General features: G+C 45.2%; 1 protein-coding gene across 1 annotated transcript in view; it reads right to left on the bottom strand.

Moving 5' to 3' along the window:
* The window catches only part of LAMA4 (laminin subunit alpha 4), a gene marked incomplete at its 5' end in the record, with an annotated part of 175128 nt that overhangs the window by 74483 nt on the left and 73181 nt on the right, over positions 1-27464 (bottom strand). Inside the window, 8 exons of the mRNA XM_030886727.2 lie at positions 720-836; positions 5611-5804; positions 9361-9528; positions 12087-12198; positions 19152-19262; positions 21095-21246; positions 22947-23042; positions 26251-26465. Coding sequence (XP_030742587.1) covers positions 720-836; positions 5611-5804; positions 9361-9528; positions 12087-12198; positions 19152-19262; positions 21095-21246; positions 22947-23042; positions 26251-26465 — 1165 coding nt within the window. The remainder of the gene's footprint in view (positions 1-719; positions 837-5610; positions 5805-9360; positions 9529-12086; positions 12199-19151; positions 19263-21094; positions 21247-22946; positions 23043-26250; positions 26466-27464) is intronic.

Below are 27464 nucleotides of genomic sequence, written 5' to 3' on the forward strand. Positions count from 1 at the left end.
AGAAAGCAAATGTCTTGAGAATGATGATGGCAACAAATGTCCAAACATGCTTGACACAATGGATGTATGTCTGGATTGTGATAAGAGCCCCCAATAAAATGATTAAAAAAAAAGAATAATGATGGGAGTTGGAATGGAGAGGACAACAGAGAACTGGGTGCAGAAATAATTAAAGAATGAGCTGGTGATCAGACATCCTTAAAATCGCATCCTTCTAACGGTAATAAGAATGAGATAAGTGATTTCATGATGGTTTGGTTCACTGCATTTTATTGGAAATTTTCTACTCTTTCAAAATGTGAGATTTTTTGATTCTGAATGCCAGCTTTATTGTTCCCATGATTTATGAGTAAAGATAGAGAATGATGGATCTAGATCAGCACTTTCAGTGGAATCTTCTGCAATAGTATCTTTGCTGTCCAATATTGTGGTCGCTATACCACACGATGTTATTCAACAGGAACACTTAGGTCATCAAATAGAGAAATGAAAATTATAATTTTACTTAATTTTAAGTAATTTAAATTTAATCTAAGTAGTTTTGTGTGATTAGTGACCACTGCACAGAGCAAGACCTCAAAATTCAATCCCCTGTTATGATTTTCACAATGCCAGCTTACTCGACGGATTTGCATCCAATCTGATCATTCTTCGGTGACCCGGAGTCATTATTCTAAGCCACTGCAGACACAAGCCCGAGCAACTACATGTGTGCTCACCATTATGATAGCATCAAGCCCTGCAAGGGTCAGGTGAGAGGCGATCAGAGAGTCCCCAGACACCCTCAGGGAAGTGTTCACCAGCGCCATCTGTTCTCGCACCCTCTCGCGCTGCCTCTGCGGGAAGGAAGAGCAGGTGAGGAAGACAAGGCTCTTCAGAGACAGCGTCAGATACAACGGTACAGCAGTCACCTTGCAGCCTTGGAGTCTAACAAACCTGGGTTCAGTCCCAGGCCAACCACTACCTTGTGAGACATGGGGAAATCCACCCATCTCATCTCATGGGTGAGATTTCTCATTTATAGTAAATCATATTACAATAAACATAAGCACTTTGGGAGGGCCAAAGCATTTGGTTATGATTTTTATTTTTAACACCATTATCTCAAAAAAGCACTTCAGAAAGGATATTTGGTTCTTTTCTCCATAAATGTGAAGTGGGACCATAGATACAGGATTGAATCTCGGTTCCGTGTTTTATATATATATATATATGTGTGTGTGTGTGTGTTTATATATTATATATAACATATATATGTTCATATGTAATATATAACCACATGTGGTTATATATCTAGTTATATTTTATAAATAAATAGTTGAACATATTAATAATTAACCACATATGTGGTTACATATAGTTATGTATGTATTATATCCTGTGGCAATGGATATGTATTAATCATATAATGTATAGATGTCACCATCCGATTCCGATCCCTGAAGAGCCCACAGTGCCTGAGTAGATTCATGCACCACAGAGTCTTCAAATGGCTGAGGTTTTAAATTAGATTGTAGCCCTTTCTTCTTGGGCACCTCTGGGTGGACTAGAACCTCCAACCTTTAGGTGAGCAGCTGACCTCAACCTTTAGGTGAGCAGGTAACCATTTTTACTATAATTGTGGCCAAACTTCTAAGTGATGTGACAGTAGGCCTGCATGATGAGCTTATTGGTGGCAGTTGGAAAACAATATATCTATGTCAAGTTAAAGGGTTTCTTCTACTTACCATATAGATCATTAAACAAGAAAATAAAGTTAGCTTTGAAACTAATAGTGATATTCCTAAAGAAAGATGGCCAACTTGAACAAAAAGAACGTTTCGAAAAGCAATTAATGTGAAAGTAATGTAATTAGCCCCATACAGCATACTTCAGCATCTACTTACATATACAAAACAAAGTTTTTTTATCCTTAAGATTTAAATATACTTAATTAACTAGTTAAATAGTCCTGGGAAGGCAGAGTTCCAGTTTATGAAAATCCCTGAGCCACGCTTTCTAGAAATTATTTTATTTGCTTTTAAAATAAAGAATCCTATATTCATCTGATAAAGGTTTTCATTATTCTGCTACCTTTTGGTGTTGGGAGGTGAAAGATGAAATAATGTAATTACTAGTTATGTGGTTATTGTTTGCAGACATCAATGAGATTAGTCTATTGGGTTATTTTTGGTTTTATATAGAGTGAGGTTGGAGTGTTATTCTCTTCTAAACCATGCTAAATCATTTGAGTAAAAACACTCAAGTTTGTTCTCCAAATAATCAAATCCCAAAGAAGTCAAATCCATTCAAACCAGTTTGTTTTAGAGAATATTACTGTGTAAGTGAAAGGTTTAGTGTTAAATTATACTGGAATAAATTAAATTGCATGACACTTAGATATAGTGGACAAAGAATGCTAATAGCATCACTTGTATTACTTGATAATTTAGAAGTTAAAATGAAAACAAAAACAAAAAACTACAATCAGTACCCACAAACTACTATATTACGTAAACGTGATGTAGAATTGAGGGCATAATGGGAACTTGACTCGAGGCTAGACCCTCTATGGAGGGAGATATTGAATCTAGATCTAAAAGGTTAGAGAGAATTAGGTTTAGATGTGGAGTGATCAGCAAACGACACACCGTAAGCAAAGGGAAACAAGAAGCAAACTGACTGTCTCCTTGGGTTGGAAGGCAGGTTTTGTAGGTGATCCAGGAGAGAGCATTGCAACAGTGGGTGGTCTCAGATGATAAATGACTGGGTCATTTCTAAGTTGGAAGCCACTGAAAGTTTTCAAAAAAGGTCGATAATATATTTTTGCACAACGGAGAGTCACCTTCGGAAGTCTCATCGAGCAGTAATGTAAGGAACCCAGCAAAGAGGCCAATAAAACCATTCACAAATGGGGGCTTCAGTGCCGGGGAAAATCTGCCTCTAGAACCATTGCAACAGAGATGCTGACTTGGGGCTTAGTGACTTGCAATCAAGAGAATTTCTAGTTCAACTGGAAAGGAGAAATTTGGGAGGGGAGATGGAAGAAAGCGTTGATTTTAGTAGCTAAAAAATGGGGCAAAATCTGTGCTTTAAGTCCTACAGACAGATACCCATATAAAAGTTGTATCATGTTTGGGTCAGCATGTAGACCCACCAACTCCCTTTCAAGAACAAAGATGTGAGCAGAGGGCAAGTGTGCAGGAAGGCCTGTGGGCAAAAGTGTGACCCTGGCTGGCGCCGACCTCCAGGACATGGAAGAGAAGAGCTGAGACTGAGCCGGGGGGCCTTCAAGTGCCTCAGGGCCAGGTTGTTTTCTTACCAAACCTTGCTCACGCTGCTCACTTGTAAGCAGTAGAAAAGTTTGTTTAGCCAAGCTAAATGGGGCTCACCATCTGTCTGAATGATGAAAATGCTAAGTTCCTGTAATCCACATGCAGGCGTTTCAGTAAAATTTGTGCGGAAGGAAAGTTTATTTGAAAGCTATTTTGACAATCGTATACTTTTAGAACTGGAATCACATGGGTAGTGTTGTCCACCAGTATTGATGGAGAACTGAATATGTTAGCACACAATTTACTTGCATGTGTCCTCTGCCACCGCTCTGTGTAAAAGACCTAAAGCCTTTTGCTGCTATGGACAACTCTTAATTTGAAATGGAACCCATATAAAGTTGACTTCCCCAGTAAGGAATCATAGGTTTCTAATGAGCCCTGGCGGTGTAGTGGCTTATATGACGGACTGCAAACAAATCCCAAAGTCAGCGGTTTGAACCCACCAGGTGCGCTACAGGAGAAAGAAGACGCATTCTGCTCCTGTAAAGATATATAGCGTCAGAAACCCAAAGGGGCAGTTCTACTCTGTCTTATAGGGGTACTCTGAGTTAGAATTGACTTGAGGGCAATGCGTTGGATTTGGGGTAAGGAGTCCTGATGGTGCTCGGGTAAGCATTGGGCTGCTAGCCACAAGGTCACAAGTTCCAATCCACCAGTCGCTTTGCCAGAGGAGTCCATCCGTTCTCGGAAAGATTTACAGCCTAGAAACGTGACGGGTCACTCTGAATTGGAATTGACTTATTCGCAGTAGACTGGGTGACACAAAACCTACTTTCACCAGGTTTCCAGGGGCGAGGCTCTCTGGAGGGGCCACTTCTTTCTTCCCCCTGGTCTGTCTTAGTGTGGAAGCTCCATTGATGCCCAGTGCACCTGGATCGGTAATGCACTGTTTTCAGCTCACCATGGGGTCACCACGGGCACCCCTGCTGGTTTTGGAAATACTGGTGGCATAGTTGTGCAGCTTCACAGCATCACCCAAGCCACAGACGTCACCTCGTGTGCTTTGAGCATGCAATCAGGAGGGACTGGTCCCTGTACAAGGACGTCATGCTTGGTAAAACAGAGGTCCAGTGAAAAGGAGGAAGCGTCTCCATAAGATGGGTTGGCACAGTGGTTGCAGCATAACCACAATGGTGAGGTCGGCATGGGACTAGGTAGGGTTTCGTTATGTGGCACACTGGGCGGCTATGAGCAGGAACGGACTCAAAGGCACCAAGCAACAAGGAACAAAACTGGTTTCTCTCAACTATGTGGAGGTGGCAGTTTGAACCCACCCAGTGGTTCAATTCTACCCATTTCTCCGACTCCAGGAGAAATTCCTGGATCTCTGCTCCTGTTAAAATTACAGCGAAGCAAACCCCATGGAGCAATAGTTCTACTCTGGGACACTCAGGACCCCCATGAGTCAGAGCGGACTTGACGGCAACAGGTTTGGTCTTGAAGCTTGTTGATCATTTCAGGCTACTGCTAATAAGGGTTGTATTAGTGCACCTGAAGGAGTGAGTCTTTTAGTAAGAAACTGGCCTTGCTTTTTTCTGGGAGATGAAACTGGACTTCCTGCAGCTAATGGGACAGTTCTGGTCTGACTGTGACCTCCTGTTCCCAGACTGATCGGGGTTGCAAGTCAACTTCTCCCTTCAGGGTCCTCAGTACCAAAGGCGGGGGGCTTCCTGTCTCCATCTGTGAACCCTGCAATGGCTGTATTATGAGGCTGTAGGGTTGTCTCTCTCATACTGAAATACTCAGCATCCTCTCTTAGAACAGTGTTTATTCTGCTTCGAGGGGACACATAACCACTGGCGGTTCACATCCCTATCGGTGTGGACATGTGCACATCTTGGCCTCCTAGAGACGCTTGCCTTTGGACGCCACATAGGAGATTGTTTGTTACGTCTCTACCTTTGCATGCCTTTGGATTAACACTATCTCTGCCGCTGAAGGATGTTTGCTTTGTCAAACTTACTTTCCTAGAATTTAAAGTTCCCAGTATAAAAGAGTTATGCCTGCAAACAGGGCAGTGCCTACCCATGGGCAAGAACAATGCATCCACATCAATGGATTCAAGCGCACCAAGAAGAACTGCATTCTTATCTGAGCAAGAGCTAAACATTGAAATCGTTCCAACATTTTAGGCACGTGCACTTACGTCAGCAACACATGCACTAACATTTTAAACACATAAACATTTAAATGCACCAGGTTTTGACCAAAATCTGTATCAACGGTCCCTTTTGGGGGGTAACTTCAGGCTGCCTAGGCAGGAAGGTGCATGTACAGTTTCCAGTGTGCACTGTACCGTGTGGTCCCGCTGCTTGGCTGCCGTGGCCCTAATGGTGTCTTCAGTGTCTCTAACATGGTTAAGAGCCTGATGAAGGGACTCCTGGAGGTCTGAAAACTTTGCCTCGTAGTCGTCCAGCTGCTCCTGGACGGCAGGCAACAGGGAGCGGGTGTCGTTGTGCAGGCGCTGCCAACTCTCAGCCTGGCTCAACACTGGGAAGGAAGAGAGACAGAGACTTAGGCCGGGCTCCTCTTTGTCCACTCCTATTCGAACCAGCACTGAACAATGGAGATCGTAGCTGTCTTTTAAAACAGTAGCCTCGTGTTTGACATCCGAGGCAAAAGCGCTAGTTTTCAGGCTTTGGGAGCCACTGGACCACAGCCCGCCGGAAGAAGAGTTTGATTTCATTCCTGTCGAGATTACTGTGCTTAATAAGGGGTCCATGTTAGTATACTATGCATTTCATTCCCCAGATTATGTATGATTTCACTCTATAGAGAGGACTTGGATTACGATGGTGTTTACTTACAGGAATAACCAAAATTATAATTTCAATAATAAGGTAAAATGATGTACATAGCTACTTAATCTGTGTTCTCTTTAGGCAGTCATTTTAGGCTTCTTTTGATCCAACCCAAACCATTGTTTTGGGTGGAAAGAAGATTAAATGCCAATAATGTGATATTCTTAAGCTGCGTATGTGTCTTTATCCTCTACTATAAAAGCGTAGGCATTGGCTCCGAGTTCACTTCTAATCTCTCTCCAAGGACCCTCAGTCTGGCCTGCCGAGGCTTTGTGTTGTCCCTCATCACTTTGTGCAGAAAGCTCTTGCAGGTGGTGTGGTAGAGAACGGAAAGTGGCTGAAAATGCATCCACTAGGTGGTAGCCAGAGGTGAGACCGATCCCACTTCTTCAGGGCAGTCTCATTGACTTCCGAGCTAGACGAAGGGCGTGGAAGCCTTTGCTGAGACATAAGAGTAACAGCCTTCCTGACTGCCAGATTCATCCAAACTCCAAACTCAGAAATGGACAGGATCCTGGTATTCTTTCCTGGTCTTCTCTGTTTATCAGACTGTACATGCTTGCTACCTGTGATAGTAGTTTTTTGTGCCTAACCTGTAAGAAGATATGAGTGGAGTTTAGAGACCCAGATTTGAAGCTCTCTGTCTCTCTCTGCTTGCTGGCCATCAAAGAGTTGCTAGCGCCCTGTGATGCTTTCCGCTGACTTTGGGTGCTCAGAGCTTTGCACCCACTGGCCTGTACTCTTCCTGCGCTCTGCACCAGGGCGCATGGCTCCTGAGTGCTTTCAACCCACTTTATGCCCCTTGCCCCTGGGAATTCTAATAAAGCCTAGAGCTCACTTCTTACTCTGTGCCTAAAAGTACATATGGCAAGATACGTAGGATTAAAAAAAAAAGAGTAATATAAGGGGACTTAAATTTTTTTCTGGAAAAATTCCATTATCTTCTTATTTCATTTTTCCATGAACATTTTGAAGGCCTCTTGTAGACTGAAAACAAAACCAACCAAAAACAAACAGACCACAAAAGCCACATTGGTGAAATGATACTACATGCTCTTCTTTACTTCCACAGGTGGGTCTACTAACTACCATCATTTTGAATTATTCTTGAGTTTGAACAATGCTGTGAGGTGTGGGCAACAGCTAAAATGAAATATGTGTGTCTGTGATTTCTTGCTTGGTCACTCATATTGAAAACGGCTACAAAAAACGTTGCCGCTCTTTCCATAGAGAAGTGGGGTGTATTTTCTCATCCCCGGAATCTGGGCTAGCCTTGACCAATCGAATGGAAAAGGAGTGAGTGATACTGTTCAGTTCTGAGCCTCCGGATACCTTGAAATTTCCCTCTTTCCCCTTTTTGCAATGCTCCCACAAACAAGGCAGGCTAGCCTCTTGGAAGGTAATTTTCCGTTTGGAAAGAGAAGCCCAGCCATTTCAGCTCAGGCCCACGCAGGCAAGGGGACCCCACTGCCCAGGTTGAGCACAGCGCAGAGAGTCAACCCATGAAATCCTGGGCAAACCAACGGCTATTGCTTTGACCCAATACTCTGGGGGTGGCTCGTTAGGCACTAAATAATAAAGATATAGCAACCAAGTCACAGGGTTGATAATGCTCCTATGGTTAGATGTTTACATTCATCATTAAAAATTAGTTGCCACCGAGTCAGTTCTGACTCAGAGCGACCGTATAGGATGGAATAGACGTGCCCCTTTGAGTTCCCAAGACTCACTCTTCATGGGAGAAGAAAGCTACATGTTTCTCTCGTAGAGCTGGCTGGTGGGTTTGAACTGCTGACATTGCCGTTAGCAGCCCAACAGGTCACCACGACACGCTCCTCATGAAAGGAAATGCTAAATTTCAATCGGAGCTTAGTGAACATAAAGGAATTTGTTTCATATTCAATGTGGCAAACTTGCTAGACCCCAGAAAAGAAACCTAGTCTGGGGGGTTCCCATAAGCACAGATTCCTGGGTTGGGTTCTGAGAGGTGCCAGTTCTTCAAAACTGTACTTCGTTTGCTGATGCAGTTGCAGGTTGATCCACGCACTGCTCCGTCCAAGCCCTGCCTCCACTCCCTTTCATTCTGGATCCGGTTCCCTCAGGCCTCTGCAGAAGGCAGCACCGTGCGCCCCATCTCTCTCCTGCCCCTGCACCAGTACAGGTGCTCTTTGTTCTAAGGGGCTTCCCATTAACCACAAAACCCCGAGGGAAGTTGAAAAAACAAAATACATTCAAAATGGCAAGGCATGTGCTGAGGAAACCAGTCGGAGTTGGCTAAACAGGAAATAAGAAAACCCCTCCCTGCAAGTCACCCATGGGGGCAGGGAAAGCCCATAGCCGTTTGTGGAGCTCCCTGGAGGCTTCTGCCCTGACGACTGCCCTCAGCTCATTGAACAGAGGTGTGAGCAACCTTTCTCACAGACAGTGCATTTGAAAGGGGATTGCTGAAGATACAGGCAGCTTTAACCTTAACATCTTACCTTCTGTTTTCCCTTGGGGCCCATTTTTAATTTCATTTTTGGTACTTTCTGCTTCCTTTGGAATGTGCCTTTTCTGTGTTTTATTTTTGTGCTGCTACTGGGATTTTTTTAAAAAAACTTTCTTCTTTTTTTGTATATTTTCCTTTTTATGAAATCCAGGATAGATAAACCTATCGAGGCAGTTACTAGACTGATAGTTTCTTGAAGTGATGACGGGGAAGGCTGAAGGGAACAGGGGGCGCTTATAACAACGGATACAAGAATGAAGAAAATGTTCTAAAGTTGATGGTGGCGATGACTGCACCACTCTTTTTGATATATTTGAACCATTTAATTATATGTGAATTATATGTCAATAAAATGGTTAAAATATCTATCTATCTATCTAGAGAGAAGGCCATCCATAGCTCTCGGAATGTGAACGTGAATGTGGCTGGGCTTGTGTTTTTTACACCTTCAGGAGAACTTTTCTTTTACTGTAGTCTGGGAATTGGTTCCTCTTGACAAGAGCTATGTTTCTACTGAAAGTTCTAAAGACTTCTTGCTAGCTCTCATCTCGTCTTCAAGGGCTCAGGTTGCCCCTGGAGCTAAAAGTCTTGCTTATATAGTCAAGGGGACGTGTCTGACTCCCCAACGTCACCTATACGTTCTAAAGAGCTTCGAATATTGAGGATTGGAAGTTTTGACCTCCAGACTCTGTGGCCTCTTCTAGAGCACAAAGAAAGAAAACATGTGTTGGGTCAGTCCGGAGTTCAGAGCACTTACACTCATGGACTTCGTCAGCCTCCTCATCCACAAGCTCCCTCTGGAGGAAGAAGGGTGGCCGGCGTCTGATCTCCTCAAGCATCTCCTGGGCCAACACCAGCTTCTCGGAGACTTCCTCAGGGCTGAGATCCTGCTCCTCTTCATAAAAGAGCATCTTGTCGTTGATCTCTGAAAGGAAGACGGGGAGAAATGAGTCAGTAGTGAGTGATGACTGTACGGTGGAAGACACAGGGGAGTGGCGGCTGGAGGCCAAAGGACGGGGTTGATCCTAAATCAGAAGGAGAGGCTCATTCAAAAGTAGTATAGACTGGGGTCTACACTGCAAAGACACCTGCGTCCATCACTTCAGATACAAGTAACACCGGAGAAGCTGTTCATCTCTGTTTCCCCTGAGGTGCTTTCAAAATCCTTCCTGCTTTCCTCTATATCCAGTTACGTCCATGATTGGAAGACTTCAGTATTTAAGGCATACAAACCTAGGGTTTTCAACCAAATACATCTAGAGAATATGTATATTTAACTTGAATAAAATCTTTTGAGACATAGTGATTTTATTTGAGAATTAGACGGAAGCTCGGCTCCCAAAGGAAGGCACATTGATAGGAACACAAGTGGGTCGTCTTATGGACTAGTTATACAGGAGGGATTGTGAGGGCATGCTGTGGGTTTTTACCCACAGCGATTTGGTTTTTGCCAATTATTCTCTGTCTTCTGGATGCATCTGCTTGTCAAATTGCCATTTTGATTCATGGGTCATTTTCACCCACTTCCACAAGTAGGATGAAAAATCTTAGCACTGAAAGGAACTACTGGGGTGCAGAGGGGTTAACTGACGTGTCTAAATAATAGCAGAGTGGCTAGCTCTCTGACTCCCTCTTCCTGCTATATGTAATCAGAAGAAAATTTTATTACTGTCACCTTGTCCTATGGCAGCCTTAGGAGGAAGCATTTTTCTTCTTGGCATGAAAGGAATTGTGTGTCTGTGGTTTACGGTAATCTATGCGGTCGGCCAGACAAGATGGGTAAACAAACAGTGACGTCACATAAATCAAAATGCGACGTGCGAGGCTGTACGTTATGTGGATAATCGCTGGAAGGTCACCGAGAGTGGTTTTAGAGACAGTTGAGGAGAAGGAATGATGTACCACTGGTGTACAGCAATCCTGATTTCCAGAGGAGGAGAGATGAATGTGGGAAGAGGTCCCCAATGCACTCAGTAGCACGAGGACAGCTAAGGGGAAGTATAAGGTGTGCTGGGAAAATAATTTAGGAAGAGACTGAAACTCCACTTCTCAGGTAAAAGCTTAAAAGACAAACCCTGCGAGAAAGATGCTTCCCCCACAAGCTTGAGCCCCGGCAGGGCAGAGCCCTCCGGCATCCGGAAGCTCGGATGCTGTTTACATTCGGACCCATTTTATTTCAGTCGTGCCTGGCGTAGGTTCCAAAAGGAAATGAAGCCAATGACACCTTTCCCTTTTGTCTCTGGGTGGCCTATAAAAGGTAAAAATGGATGGAAATTATTGTCTCTCATGTCTACTTCTTTTCCAAGTTTCTTCATTCTTAAAGGGTCGAATAAGAAGATTTCAGATTCCTCTCAAATGAAATGTCTGAGAATCAAAATTTGGATTTTTAACAGCGGAGGTAAGCTACTTGTTCTGAATATCTTTCTAGCATGCTGGTTTTAGGCTCCTAATTAGTCATTTATTTCTTAATTGGACAAGGTCACTTAATTTTCCAGGTTCACTCTTGCTTTTGAATAAATCAATAATAATTTTAAAATGCCACAAGAAAGTAATTTTATCAGAAAACGCAAAAACAGGCATTCGGCAGGATGGGAACCGGGAGTATTTGAAAAGCATGTCATTTATTTTTATTGCATTTTCTAGGCAGCAAAGGAAATGTAGCAAATGATTAATGCTGCTTTCATATATCGTTCTGCTTGGAATATGCCTCTGAATCTCAAAATAAGTAAACAACTAAAAATAAAAAGATATGAGTCTCCCACTGAGGGTTCTCTTACTGCAAATGAGAGACTTGCTGTTGCCATCCAGTGTTTTGTTAATGGATAAATCCACATTAAGGAAACACACAAGCACTGACTCTAACACCAGGAGTTTCTCTGCCTTAGCACAAATGGAACTGCTGATGAGAAGAAGGCGGCCATCTTTCAAGGTGCAGCCTGCTCTTGAGCCGGAGCACAGGTAAGTGAACACTCAGGAGGGAAGCTAGACGCTGCCAGGTTTGAGACATACGTGGTCTCCCCGCTTTCCTTCTAGGCCAGGGACTCAGAGCACGTCGCCTGCCTGGATCTTGGGCAAGCGCAAACAACCCAAACAACGGATGACGGTTTCGGCGGTTCACTGAGGATGATGGTTTCTATGCAAATCCCGGAGAAAGACGTGCACCGAACGCCTCCTCCGGTGACGGCCTCTGTCGCTGAGCTCTTCCGACGCCTCACTTTGGTGCCATGCTGGGAAGGGAACGGGCAGGGCTCTGCACATTTACATTCGCTAAGCAACGGATGCCGATTCAGAAATCCAGATAAACTCACCTGAAGGGAAGGCCTTAAATATGTCTAAACACAGAAGACCCTCACCACAATTCTGAGGACATCTTAAGTGCTCATGGTAGCCATTATTTTTATTGTTGTATATATTTACTTATATACATTATATGTGTGTATATACATACATACACGTGTATATATATTTACTGAATATACTTACCCTGGATTTTATCCCTCATTTCATGCATTTGCTCAACAAGGTGTGTGGCATGGTCAATGGTGTCCGTGGATTCCTTCCGTATCAGCTGACCTTTTCTTGAAGCTTGGTTTTCCTGCAAATGAGAAAGATATATCTAAACACAGCCATATATATGTGTGTGTGTGTGTGTGTGTGTGTATGTGTGTATAGATATGTATCCGGGTGAGCATAATGTTGTCCATAAACACACATTTTTCTGACATATAAACTCATCTCAGAAATCTTGTTTGAAGGCTGTTGTGATGGCTAGTTTTAGAATCACAGCTTGCTCTAAAGTCAGATCCTATTTCAGAACCTTCAGCCACAGCACAATCCACTCCAGTCGCATCTCATCTGCCACTGAACCATGGAATTCCCCATGTCTGCAGAGCAGTCTGACACGGTGCTAACGGAAGAGCTAACAGGTTCAAAGCGAGACTGTCGAGCAAGCTGGCTGACCTGGAGGGGGCTCCTGCCTTCAGTGGTTTCAGGGTGGTCCCGCCACTGCTGAGCCTGAATTTCCACAGACTTAAAACACGGCGGAATGTTGTTGTCAGATTCTCACCAACACTGATGCCCTTGTGTAAAATAGCTCTCACAGGTTTGCCTCCAGTGACCAGAGCTCTCCTCTCAACTGGGGAGCTTCTGCAGCAGACCTTCCACATGGTGTTGGGCAAAATTATATCCCAGTTCAAATGGGGCTTCAGAAAAGTGTGTGTGTGTGTGTGGGGTGGGGGGGGATGTGATGGCTGGTTTAAAGAAAGAAGCTGGTCCACGAACACAGATATGGGTCAATACCAGAGCACTGCTCTCTCTGCCCAGTGGGGGATGGGGGGATGGGTACTTCCTTTTGGCATCAGAAGGACTGACACAGCGGTCCTATTTCAGCGGAGCAGGAGCTCTGCAGTGTGGCACTTGGTCTCTGCCTGCTTGCGTGTTCGGTACGTTCTAAACTCAGCCCCTATCTGAGGTGCAGGACAATCTGCCACACTGAGTGCTGACAAACTCCTGGAACAGAGTCCCCCAGGGAGCAGTGTTCTATCTGGGGACAGCTTCATGATTGACCTTTCCAGACAAGATGCAAGTGACTGGCCCTCTGAGATCAAGGAAGAGAATTCAGAAATGATTTCCCGGCGAACAGAAGCTTCAGAGGTTCCTGCTCAGACTCCTTTGCGAGCCCTTCCAGGCAGAGCGAGGCCCCAGAGCGGGAAGCTCCCTGTGGGGCGGCAAGGGGCCATGGGGCGCTCTGCGTGCCCGTGCGGACACCCTGCTCGCCTTGCCTCCGTTCATCTGTTTTCCTGGGGCTTCCAAAGAAACGGTCTTCATTTGAAACTCAGCTGATGTGAGAATAAGCTGAAACTTATTCTTGATGCTGTTTTCCCATAGATATGTATATGTGAGTATGTATGTATATATGTATGTATGCACACATAATATATATGTATGCATGTATGTACACACACATATACATCACACAAACATCTGAGGCATTTAACCCTTCTTTGTGAGTTGAAATTTGGTGCAGATTAACTTGCTTGATAGTCAAATGCCCATTACATCTCATTTGGGCATCCTTCTTCAAGGGGAAAGGCTCGCTGTTATTTCTGTCTATTTAACTTCCTTTCTGACATTACAACTTTGAATTGAGGAAGGAGAAAACAACTGGGAGTGGTCAAACCTTTAAGAAAAAACTTTTCTTTTCAGCCAACACCAGAGGGTGCTATAAGATATACTTAGCTATGTATTCACTGTGCACTATGTATGTTTATTTAGACATCATATATTTTAAGGCAAAGTATGTCATATTTATCTATCCATCTAATTAATTATTTTTTTTAACGCTGACTGTTTTTGGAGATGAACTTGTTTGTCACTAGCGACTCCACGCCCAGTTCAATTGCATTTCCTCCTGTTTCCTTTCTTTCTCTCCTGTCACTCGGATTGCTGTTCAGGTTTGACTGATTAGGGATCTGGAGGGCCTTTTCCCTCCTCCAGTTTTTAAAGAAACATGTATTTGCCCAGCTTATCTCAAGAACTGAAACCAACAACAATATCCTATTAAGTCCTCTGGATGGTGGTTTTGCGCCCCCTTCAATATACTTACTTTAAAAATACACTAAACCATTTAAATAAAAGACTCAGTTAGCAGCAACAAGGCACAGTGATCACAGCAAATGACAAAATCCGGGGCTGGGCTATTTAGAGATCCCTTCCTTGACTGTTCTCTTCTGCTGTCCCAGCTTATGAGGGATGTAAGCACATGGTGGAGCAGGTGTGCCTACTTTAAGAAAAGCTGAAACTGGAAAATGACCGCAGAGCTACAAAACATAAGGCTGGTTTCCATCCCCGCATGGATGAATCATTCACTCATCTTAACACCAAATTATCATAAGAAATAAGAACATGGTATTAATACAGTGTATAAAGCACAGTATGCATTGCCTTAGAGTGAACTTCCTGTCTTTGTGACTCTCCTGGATCGAGTAGAACTGTTCCGAAGGGTTTCCAAGGCTATAAATCTTTATAGAAACAGTCTACCACAGCTTTCTCCTGCCAGGCGGCTGGTGGGATTGAACCACCAACTTTTCAGCTAGTAGCCCAATGCTTAGCCCACTGCATCACTAGGGATCCTTGTATACAGGGTAGGGTACTTAAAGGACTAATACAAAAGTAAGCCGATTAAAGAAAGATGATAACCCATGTTCAAGGTGATCATATAATTTAGTCTTTAAGCTAGGACACTTAAAAAAAGAAACATCTATGAGCTCCCCAGCTCTGCCACCCTGCCCCACACATACAGTTGGGTGTGCGTGTGTTTTAACTGTGGTTCAGATGAAAGGTTACTGAGCAAATTAGCTTTCTATTCAATAATTTAAACACATTTTGTTTTCTAACATAGGTTGTCATTTCTTCAATGTCCTGGCACCCTGGCTGCTTTCTCCCTGGGTTCCCCCTAGAGTCAAAGAGGGGGGACACTCATTAATTATTCTGACACAAAGGCTTAAAACCAGGGGCAGTGCTAGACAAACGACTTGGAGGAATAGTCAGTCATCAAACCAGTTGCTGTTGACTCCACCCTATGGCAACCCTACATGTGCCGGGGTTGAACTGAACCCCAAAGGGGCCAACTTTTGGAAGTAGATCCCCAGGCTTTCCTTTGAGGTAGCCCTGATTGGACAACCACACCCAGCCTTAGTTAGCAGCCAAAGAGACAAACCATTTGTATCTCTCAAAGAGTCCTCTAGTGGGGATATGGGCGTGCTATTTCAGATTGTGTACAGGAACAGCTACATCTGTGGGCACTCCTACCCCCTACACATTTGGGAGTTCCTGGGTGGTGGAAATGGCCGATGTACTCAGCTGCTAATCACAATGGAAGCCCGAGTCCACCCAGAGAAGCCTTGGAAAAAGCCCTGGAGACCTATATCTGAAAGTCAGCCACTGGAAGCCTTATGGATCGCAGTTTTAGCCTGACACACATAAGGTCACTGTGAGTTGGCAAGGATGACAATTGATTTTTAAATATCAACTCTTCCAAGACCAAATTATTTTTTGCTTTGATTCTGTTGCTGTTGACACCATGTATTTTTACAGTAATGGAAGGCATTTTGAATAAAATGAGCAATGGCTGTTTAAGTAATATGGATTTGGGTACAATTAGTATGACACATATATCCAGAGGGATCGGTGGTCTTGGGGTTGATGGGATAAGACCCATTTTTATCAGATTCATGCAGCTATACGGCTGTCCACCAGATGGCAGCACTCACTACAATGGGACAGAAACTTCCCACTAAACCCCAGAGTCATAGAATGTACGTACATGAGCACTTATGCCCCATAGATCACAAAAGTGCTAATACCTTACAAATGTCTCCCCCTATAGATCATGTCTCTAACTCCCCACTGGACATCTGATATTTCACTCTTTAAATATCCTGACTAATTCGGTCCCTATTTTTTAATTTTAGCCACCTATTTCTCCACTTCAGAGTTTCCCTCCTCACCACTCCTCACATTAACTTAGTTACCAAGTCTTATTTGTTGGCTTGCTATTTTTGCCTTCCTTCCTCATCTCCACTCAGTGTCAGTTCATCTCGGTTCCGTGAAAACCATTTTCAAATAAAGACAACCAACCATCTTCTTGGCTAGATTGTTCCATCTGTTTCTTAATTGTGTCCCTCTCCTACAGGTCTTCATCACCAGTTTATCATCTATATTTCAAAGGAATAGTTCTGAAATGCAAAACTCATCAGGCCGGTGTTTTAGGAAAATGCTTCAATAACTTCAAAGCCCACAGGTTAAAGTCCATGATCGTGCGCATGCTTTATGGTCTGACCTCTGAGAACGTCTTCAGCATTATCTCTTGCTCCTTGCCATCAAATTAATCTTCTGAAGGCCAAAGGCAGATTTCTTCTAGTCCCGAGGACATGTTGCTTCATGTTTCTGGGCACCGATGGTGCTTTACCCTTGCTTGGCTTGGAAGCAAACCAGGTGTTTGGAGTCGGCGCACAATTAAAGCAGCACTTTCTCTGAGAAGTCTTCTCAGACAAATTCCTGCCCAGTTAACCATTTCTTCTTTAAACCCAAACCAAAGCCCACTACGATCAAGTCAATTCTGACTTACGGCACCCTAGAGGGCAGAGTGGATCTGCTCCCTAGGGTGTCTGAGCATTCCTATGAGTCGGAATCGACTTGATGGCAGTGACTTTATTGTTTTGGAACTTCTTACGGAGCAGGCTGCTTCATTCCCCCCTCCCCGAGGAGCGGCTAGCAGCTCAATGTGTAGCTCACTACATTACCAGGGCTCTAAGTTTCCTCCTCTACCCAGCTCTTTAGCCTGTACGGTGCCTCTGTTAATGTGCACGTATCTAGTAGACTGTGAGCTCCTTGAGGGCAGGGGTCTTATTATGTTTGTTTCAAGGGCCAGTGAAATGTGGAATTGATCCTGACTCATGGCAACTCCGTGTGTGTTGCAGTCGAATATGGTCCCTGAGGTTGTCAGTGGCTCACTTTTCAGAAGAGTATCTCTTTCTTTGGAGATGCCTCTAGGTGGCCTTGAACCTCCTGCTGGGTTAGGCTGCCTCGTGCTGCAACTGATTGCACCACCCATTGGACTCCCATTTCAAGGATGGTAGCTGTTACATATGAGGCAGTCACTAATGCTTATGAAATTGAAACACATGCATCATTTTGTTCTGTCTTTTTGGCTGGATCAGAGATGGGCTCAGACGCGTTTGACGTGTGGCGGTGACTTGTAGCTTTCCAGAGCGATCGGCTTAAGGGCGTTGCAGGTTGCTTGTGCTTTGGCTGAAGGCATAGGGAGGAAAGCAGAGGCAGGGGAGATGGAGAAGTCCAGCGTCCTCCTGAGCCAGACCTTGGATACGGCTGTGCCCAGGCCTCTGCAGAGCTCCTTCACAAGCCAACGTGTGAGGGGCAGCACCGAGATGGGGGACTTTTCCTCTAGGCTCCCAGGAGTGCATTGAACAGTCTCTTGATGCCGAATCTGCTCCTGTTTCTGTTTTTCTTGTTAATTTGTGAGAGCGCTTACCAGTGATATTTGTGCTGGAAGGACATTTCTTAATGGGTCTTCTCTCCACGTCTCTGTAACTCCCACCAAAAGATTGGGGGGGGTCTATGCTAATAGTGTGCATGTAACTTTGATAGAAGGAATTGGTCAGTTTCATACCACGCCCCCTCACTATCAGGATGAGCTGTCTTGGAAGCAACAGCAGTGAGAGGAAGCCCAGCACTTTTAGAAGAACGTTCCAGATCTCTGTCTGACTTGGTGAAGGCCAAGGCCAGAGGCACCAGACACCGTGGCACGGAGACTATGGGCGGAGCTCGAGGAGCAGCACCAGGACTCTGAGACTGCGAGACAGAGACAGGTAACCCCTGTGATTGAGAGCTGGGGTCTGTGCGCTCTGTGCAGCCATTGCGAGGAATCGTTGAACCCAGCACACAGATGAGTGCTCAGGGAGGAAAGCCTGGTGGCCGAGCGAGCAGCTAAAGAAAGACGGGTGTGGAGGCTTGCCTGACCCCTGCCTTGCGACCATGAGTAGCCAGAGGAGGTCAGCTATGGCTCCCCACCCCATTTATTGTCATATTTATGTTCACCTTTTTCTCAGTTTGAATTTTCCATGTGTACCTGTTTTACTGAGTATGAACTTTTTAAAATCTTGTTAAAGTTGGTATCTTTTTCCCCTTGTAATTCTCTATGTTGTACTCCTACAACTGATGTGCATTAACTCGCTTTCCAAGGGTTTCTGATCGTTTTATTCTATTTTCTTATCGTTTTCATGAGATTTGAGATTTCTACTCAACTGTTCAATCCATTTTGAGTCTACTTTAATATTTGGTATAAAGTAAGGATTTAAAGTGAATACCTCCCCCTGCCAAATTGAAAAATTGTTTTCTTCATACGCTACCTTTTCTCTCCTTTGACTATTTAATGCATCCTTTAGCAAACACTTGAAACTTACATTCTACATAGTGACGTTTATTTCTGGAGGCTCCACAGCTCGCAGCCTTAAAATGTTAAGGCAAGAGCTGAATAATGATTTTAATTGAAACTTCCATCAACCATATAAATTGGCAACAAGTATACTTAATTTCCTCGCCCACAGAGCTTTTCAAGGAAATGAATCAAAAAGGACATAGCACTTGGTAAAGCAGACGGCCAAAGAAATATAAGAAGGCCCTCCAGGAGATGGACGGACACAGTTGGTGCAACAACGGGCTCAAATATAAGCACAGTTGTGAGGCTGGCGCATGACCAGGCCCCGCTTCATTCTGCGATACCGAGGAGAGCTATGAGTTGGAACTTACTCGATGGTACCCAACGATGACAGCAACCAATCAAAAGGCAGAAAGACAGCAGAAACAGAGGATGCTAACATTCTCCACAGATGCCACCCTGATTTATATCAAGGCATGTGGATCACTACATTCCTTCTCGGCGGTGTTAAGTCCCAGGCCTGGGTGACTAATGGAACCCCCACCAGCTAAATCCCGTCTCTGAAGGCTATCCCAGGAACTGATCCGTACCTTTTCAGCTAATTCCTCCAGGTCAGACAGAAGGCTTTTCAAGGTGTTCTCGGCATTGTTGATCTGGATCTTTCTTAAGACATACTGGTTTTCTCTTTCTGACAATCTTGTCTGAGGAAAAACGTATTTGGAAGATAATCAGTAGCTGTAAATGTCAGGCTTTAAGAAATAGAACATCAAACTCTTCGTGTTAGGGGGCATACACAAAACAGTAGGCTCTGCAGGCGGCTATGGGCAGTTGTGAGGGTTGGTGTCTACAGGCCCTGGGGCTTCCAATCCCGCTAAGCTTTACTCATCAGACTGGCCTCCTGGCTGGGCTGGGTTGGGCATGTGGAGAGGAGCAGGATGGGCAGGTGGTGGCTCTAAGTGTCTAGGCTTTAATTTTTTCAATTTAGGAAGGTCTTGGAGGCATTGTTTAAAACTAATTGAACTTTGGCCAATATGAGTATAGATTAGAAATTCACTTTCTCTTGTCTTCCACCATCCTTGCCCTCTTTTCCATGTATTGAAGAGTTTGGCTCAAGTGGAGCTCTACTCCAAGTGCTGTGGCGTAAGACCTTCATTCTTGGCACTGCGTTTCTGCCATCTGTAATGATACTTATTTTGAAATCGGTCTCTTGGGGAAAGAGGATTTAGGGTATATCAAGAGGCTTGTGGCTGGGTAACTTCTGAAATCGTGTCCATGGGTGCCCCTGCAAAGTGAGGTTTTTAAGAATGTCTGACTTCTGCATGAATTAGCTACTAAAAGTGTACCCAGTTCTATAAGCTTATCATCTCCCTGAGCATACTCGGTCAATTCCTGTGGATACCATGTGCATCTCCTAACAGCAGAGAGTAAGAAGTCAGAATGAGCACTTGATAGTCCAAGTACTCGTCTAACTGCTTCGTGTACAGATAGCTGCACTCATGGAATTCTCCCTACAACTCGTGAAATCGGTGCTATAATTACTCTGATTTCTAGATGAGAAAATGAGGAATGAAGATATAATTCACTCAAGGTCACATGGCTGGTAAATGCCAGAGTTGGAGCTTGAACACAAACTTTAAAATGCGTGCTCTTAACCACTACACTAAATTGACTAACAATGCAAAACATGTGCTGGTATTAGTTTTTCAGCTAAATATTGGTTTTAAAAATATTTATTTATTAACTGTGCTAGAAACTCATGATTTAGGGAAAAACAAATAACTCTAAAGCAGTGGTTCTCAACCGGTGGGTTGTAATTCCTTTGGGGGGTCAAACGACCCTGTCACAGGGGTTTCCCAATTCATAACAGTAGCAAAGTATAGTTATGAAGTATCAATGAAAATAATTTTATGGTTGGGAGGTCACTACAACATGAGGAACTGTATTACAGGGTCGGGGCATTAGGAAGGTTGAGAACCACTGCTCTAGAGGCTTAGCCATGTAAGTACCATTAGAGTCAACTGTGTTTTGGCTGTGGTCTACCTTTAAGTTGCTTATTGGTCATTAACCACTTAACTTATCAGGCAAAACAGAGCATGCAGGTATGTTTATGTATGTGTCAGTGAGGAAAAATGAGAGAGAATATGTCTGAGATGACAGATGGGGTAGGAGGGAGAAAGAGAAGGAAATTTCTAAAGAAACTCTTCAAAGCCTTGCATGTTGAGGCTGAGGAACAGATTTGTGGCAATTACTTGAATAACGCATCTAGAGCTTCACCATGGAAAACAGTGCATTTCTCTTCCTTCAGTGGTTTCGTATATAGATAGCTACTCTTTCAATAAACTCTTCATTGATGGCAGCTCTGGGTTTAGGATGAAGCTCATGGGCACAATCAACGCGTCACGATTTCCGGGGCCCCAGAATCTATAATAGCAATCTGCAGCGCAGATGCCAAGGGGACAGGGAAGCTGTCGCGAGGAGTCGCTGCAGGCAAGCAGGATGGAAACAGCATCAGAGGTTTCACGTGGTGTCGTACTTTGAGGAGGTAGACGGTGGCGTTCATGTCGTTCACGTGCCTCTGGGCGGCGGCCCCGGAGGACACGCTCAGCAGCCCGGATTTGCTTTCTTCGATGGCGAGGGCCGCGAACCGCAGGTCGTCTGTCAGGTCCCAGATACACTTGTCACAGCCTGAGGGTGAAAGTGAAAGGGGACCGTCAGGCCCTCAGTCTACATCCCCAACCAGTCTGTAAACCCGGGGCCTTCTGCTGCCTTAAGTCCAGCCCGCTTCCTGGGTCCCCAGTCCTTTGATCTGTTTCCTGAGAAGCTGGCCTCATTCCCAGAACCAGTCCTCATCTTCAAAGAGGGAGCAGCACCCAAGAGGGGCCAAACGACACATGCGCGCCCTCTCTGCCTAGAATCTAAGCGAAAACAGCCCCTGAGACAACACACGCTCATATGAGCAGGAGCAGTGCCTTGCACAAGAAAGGGAGGCGCGAGGGCAGACCATCTGAGACGGTGGACAAGCAGGCAACCCAGCCACGGCTTTTCTTTAGAGGGGGAGAGCACTCTGGGATGCCTCCGTAAGTGTCGGATTCTGCAGTTTCCATGGCACCAGCTTGCGAGGTAGCCCTCCCTTCCCAATGAGCTTCTTTCTGTCTGTCAGCATTCAGGCCTGTGCCTTCAGCTCTTGCCAGGGACGGCTCAGTTCCCGCGGCTCGGACTGCCTGTTGGATGACCCTCTCCGCAGCACAGAGCTTTAGGCACCGTGGTGGTGTGTGCACCGCTCCCTCTCTCTGGCACATTAGGATGCTGCCAGAGACCAGGGTGAACCTGGGCGCTTGGGGATGCAGGCCACAGTCTTTCTGTGCCACCGCTTTCACATTTGAATTCATCGGGCCACGCTCAGCACCCTACAGAGACTCAATGCCCTCTTGGGACATAGTGAAAAGGACCTTACTTTGGAACCTGTCTGCACCACCCTTCCGACCCTGCCAGCAAGATGCTCTTCCCTTCAGATGGGCTTTCTCCAGAGAGAAATGCAGATGAATGGTAGTTAATATGTTAATTTGTTATTTGATGTTTAAGATGTCTCCTCAGTCAGGCAGTCCCTCAGACTGGTGGGGGAAATGTTTACCTTCAGTCAGGCGACTTGATGTCCTTCAAATGACCTTGCTTGGGTGACCACCTGTTCTATCAGTGTGTAGGGTCCTAACTCGAGTCATCTTCTAAGATTTAGAGGGACTTGGGGCCTCTCTTGGTAATATTAATGTCTTATGTCCACCAGGTCTGAGAGGTCAAGATACGTTTGTGTGGAGGACGGTGTGTGTTCTAATGTTAAAATCATCTCTAAACCACAATTTCGTTTCTGATCTAATGGCTCATGGTTTGATTCTCAGGAGGGAGAGAGAAACCCTCCAGTTCTGAAGGCTGGAATATTTTATTTCAGGTTCCACTTCAGATCTGTAGTGAGTTGGGAAGAGCCACTTAAATCTCTTGCTATCTCAGCCGGGGAGCTTAGTCTCCTATGTCAAGCTATTACAAGGACTTGCAAGAGAACTTAGAGAACGTTGCTAAATGGGTCTTTGTCTTTGGGCATACTGCTTCTAACGTCCTTACTCACCAGTTAACGTGCTGAACTTAAAGACTGCATAAAGTCACTTGTCTAACGTCGAGCTATTGACAGATGGACCACCTACTTGCCAACTGGACTCAGGCAAACTACCAAGAGTCTTTTGCTCTGAGTCTATTTCTGGGAGGCACAGACGGGGTTAAATCCCAAAGCAGGATCCAGTTTTCAGACAAAGCCGAACTCCACAGCTCTCCTTAATCCCACACCTGCAGCGTATTAGAGAGAGTGGGGTTAGTCAATCAGGTACTGTTATTTTTACTTATGGTTGGGCAGTCCGTGCCTGTAGGGGGTTCAAAACTTTCTTCCAAGCATTCTCCGGTTACGCTGTCACAGGGGCCTCCCCCGCACCGGCACACTGTAGGGAACAAAAACAAAGGATTAGGGAATCATTTCTTAAAGCTTGAAATACAGCCATGTTTTCAGGGTTTCTTGGCATGCTGGTTATTAATGTACAATTCCTTAATGAGGATTAATTCTATTCTCCCTTAAAACCTGGTGGACTTCGGATAGAGAGATTACATCCTCACAACAAGACTTGCAAAGATGACCCCGAGGAAAGTGCACCAGCGCTGTCTGGGACTCCTCTCACAGCCATTGTCATCCTGATGTGTTTGGCAACTGTGCTGGTCCCCAAAGATCCTGGTCAGTTTCACCAGCGACCACTGCGGTGAGAGACTGACAGCCAGGCCTTCGTCACCGGCTGACTCACCATCCCGTCCAGCCCCAGGGATGCTCACTGTCAGGGGCAAAGGAGGAGCAGCCCGGAGAGGAGTGAGTGAGGAGGCCCAAGAGCAATTTTGGGGTCTTAGAGCATTTGATTTGGGGCAAGAAAGACACCAAGTGTCTGCATCTTCATGGGAACAGTAGAGTTATCCGTGGGTTGGCTAAGAATCTTGGGGAAAGAACTAGGACGTATGTCACATGCATTTAGAAGACTAATGATTATTTTCAATAATGCCTTTTAGAAAAACAAAAAGAAAACCCCAACCTCATCAGATGTTCGTTTTCCGCTGAAGTTCTGAGTAGAAATTAATTTGTAATAGTCAGAAGGAATTCCTAAGCCACCTGTAAGGGGCCATGGTTCATCATTCACCTTCCATGGGGGTCTGATTCCAGGCAGACGCACCCCATGCACGCCTCTTCTGCCACCAGAACCTTGCCTATTGCTACATGAGGGATGTGTTTCGGCAGAGCTTCCCGACTACGACAGACTAGGAAGAAAGGCCTGGCGATCTACTTCCCAAAATCAGCTGATGAGCCTGTTGTGCACGGGGACACCGTGAGTGAGAGGCTGACTGACTTTCAGTCAACAACAGCAATAAGCTGACCAGCAACCAAATGGGACTAGGAGTGTGATATTTCCACCCTCCCCCCACTTCTTGTCTTTACAGAAAAACCACAAAACGTTTGCTTCACAGGGAACATATTATGTATTGTTTTCCAGATGTTCAGTGTTCTATGAAATCCAGACTTAGTAGACAATTCAGCAAGATCATGCTTTGTCGCCTTTTTAAAACAGAAAAATCATGGCGCTCCAGGAGGAAGTTTACAGAGCGAGCGAGCGAGCTTCCCTTTGGATAGGACATCCCTACAGAGCTGCTCCGTGACACGGCTGCCTGCCGCCCATGCCTCCTTTCCACCCTCTCCCCATTCCTGCCTTCTCGTCTCTGCATCTAGGCGAGTATCCTCTGGATCTCCTGGAGTGGACTGAAGTACACAGTCCTTTTGGGTGTCAATGTTGAGGTCATGGGCATGGCTACTGTTGGGTTAGAAGGCGATCTCTGGAAATGGCTACCGTTCTAGGTCAGAAGTCTTAGGGCCACAGACGTGTGGGGTTTTTTCCAGTCTCAGTCAGATCAACAAACTGTCTGCTTTTTTGTGTGCCTGAATTTGACGTTTTTGTTGGACTTTTTTCCTCTGGGCTCTCTGCTGGGGCTTCCTGACTTTAACAGAAGCTCTCCTCTAAGAATGGTCTGCAAGTTTAAGCACTTGCCTAATGGCGGCTCTGAGAGGCGAGGCATCACATCGAGGACCTTGGTGCTGTTGTTGTTTTAAAAATAGTTTTATGGAGATATAATTAGTGTATGCTATTATATCTTCCATAGTTCAGTCATATTAAAAAGAGTTGTATATACAGCAGTACAATCAGTTCTAGAACATCTCCTTCCTCCTTGTCTTCATTATTCGCTCCCCATTTCTCTCCAAACTCCCCTCACCGTGTATCCCCAATACGTTTTATACCAGTTACTGTCTATATACTTGCCCATCCTGGGCTTTACATACTAGAAAACATACAAAAAGAACCGAAGCAAATATACGTATATATATAAAGAGAAGACCAACAACAATATTAAAATAAACCAGATGGAAAAAACCTCCATTGAGAAAAAAACAGGAAATATTAAAAACTAGAACAAATTTAAAATGGGTCAATGGTAGATCGAATGATGAGGAGATCAAATCTAATCACGTCGACCATAATTGAGCTCACAATTGTCTCTGACAGCAAGGTGATTCACATCCCTGAATCACTGTGATCAGAGGCTTCAGCCGTGCAGGGACTAAGGTCTCGGTTTTGCCAACACCCTCTCTGATGGCTTTCTCTCCCTGCCTCTGGCTGACTGGAGGCAGCTTCTTCTCTTCCCTCTGCCATTCTCGGTATTACCGCTCCTTGCACAGTCGTGCAGACAGAGCCATCTTGCCTGTGACTCTGGCAGGTCAGACACGCCTCCTCCTCACTGTTAACCCCCGACTCGGCACCCTTGTAGCTGGGACTCTGTTGCAACGAGAGGACCTAGCAGAGAAGGTGCCCTAAGGGCGAGACCTCATTGCTCGCCTTTCTCTCCACAGAGTCACAAAAGAGTGAGCCGTGAGGACAATGCTCCTGTCCAGCTAGAAGAAAGCCCTTTCACTTCTCTTTCGAAAAGCTTCACCCAAGGTGGCGAGTACATTACAGAAATCACGAATAAAATGTGGACGTTTCAGTTCACACCTAACCAAGAAGTTTCTGTACTCGTTCTGAAACATGTACTCTGGCCATGTAAGGAGTGTTGGTGGCAAGGGGTGGGGATGGGGGTTGCACAGTAGGGAGTAGATGGGTGGGCAGGGAGGAGGCAGTAAAGGATGATAAACTATACCCTTGATCTTCTAATCCACTTCACCGAAATGTCACTTTCAAGTTTAATGGAGAGAAAGAACGTAGGTTGCAAACTAAGAAAGCATTTAGACTGATTCCATTCAGTTTTCTGGCGATTGAGGGGTAACTCCTGAAAGCCCCGAGTTTAGCTAATGATGGGAAAGATACGATGAGCAGGTTCATGCTCATTTGTACCACAGGACACATCCCACTGACTGGAGTTCTCCAGTTGCCACCATAAACACGTATTTCTCCCATGAACTTGGGATGCGCACGCATGAGAACATACCTGCGCCGTCCTGGAAAAGCAACAAGGTGGCACTAGCAATCCTTCTCCAAGGTACATTTTGACCTGTCTTCAGGTGGCCAGCCCGCACAATCATGTTCGCGCTGCCCAGGTTGTGGGGTTAGGTCTTAGGGACTGTACCTGCACAGTTCTTGGCTATCTGGGCATCCCCATAGTAGCCAGAAGCACAGCGGTCACACTTGAATCCGGTGGTGTTGCGTAAGCAATTCCTACACTGGCCGGTGACTTCATCACAGTCTTCAAAAATCAGGTTGGGATCTGAATTTCCACTGCAGTCACATTTCTTACAGGTGCTTCCAATCAGTAAGGGGTTTCCATAGTAACCGGGAGCACATCTGAAGGGGAATCACAGGTTCAAATTAAGTATTGATATTTTTTTCTTCTTTTTCATCGTCGTTGACAACTAAAAGGAAGGTGTCGTGTGGCTTGCCCCCACCAAATCCATCCCCCATCTTTCATTTTCCGGATAGGCTAGACTTTTGGTTTTAAAGGTCCACTCCTCTATTGTGTATGAGGCTATGCAGCCTGGCCAGGCCTCCAAAGGCAGGAGTATTAGGATTCAACTAGCGAAAGGAACATACTTGGCCATCGCAATGACTGCCGTGCATGGCTGGCATAGGATGGACGAGCCAATATATTAAATATACTGGAAGAGACGCACAGTAGGACACAGCCAAAAATTGTCCTGACCAAAATGTTAATAACACCTTTATTGAGAAACATTATCTACCTTGTCACAGTGCCACTGTGAAATGTTCAGATAACCCAAGTCTGAGCCAAACAATACCCAGCATTCTGATGGCGAAAAGGGATGAACTCAGAAAAGATTCAGTCGAACTAGTGTTCAGGGAACATGTTTGAGGGCGTGGGGAAGGCGCTCCCTTCATCTGCATGCAAAGGAAGAGACGTTTAGCATCTCTAGCTACTGACATTCATCGAGTGACTGAGGGAAGCCGGCCAGCCTGGAGACAAAGCAGAGCAAAGAGGTGAGAGCAACCCCGGTCAACAGAGTTGGAGCCTACGTTGCTGTTGTGCACATCTTAGACAGGCGAGCCTACAGAGGCCAGGTATGTAAGTGCCTTTGTGGGGTGAGCACGTGCCTCTGGCGGTATCAGCCAGGCTCCGAACTGGGGAACTCAGTCAAGGTGGTGAATGAGGATTGAAATCTCGTCTAGCCTTTGTTCAATTTGCCACGCTGTGCACTCTGGGTATGGCTGTCTCTGCCAGGAGGAAGGAGCGCCTCTCTCTGCTTTTTCAGCCAGAGCCCCCTGCCGGCCAGCAGAGGTCCCAGTGCACTGGACTTGAGGATCCATCTACATTCGTCCCTGACAATT

This window comes from Echinops telfairi, unplaced genomic scaffold, assembly GCF_000313985.2.
Source record: "Echinops telfairi isolate 266 unplaced genomic scaffold, ASM31398v2 ScPeMD7_3533;HRSCAF=4204_0, whole genome shotgun sequence".
Classification (NCBI taxonomy): domain Eukaryota; kingdom Metazoa; phylum Chordata; class Mammalia; order Afrosoricida; family Tenrecidae; genus Echinops; species Echinops telfairi.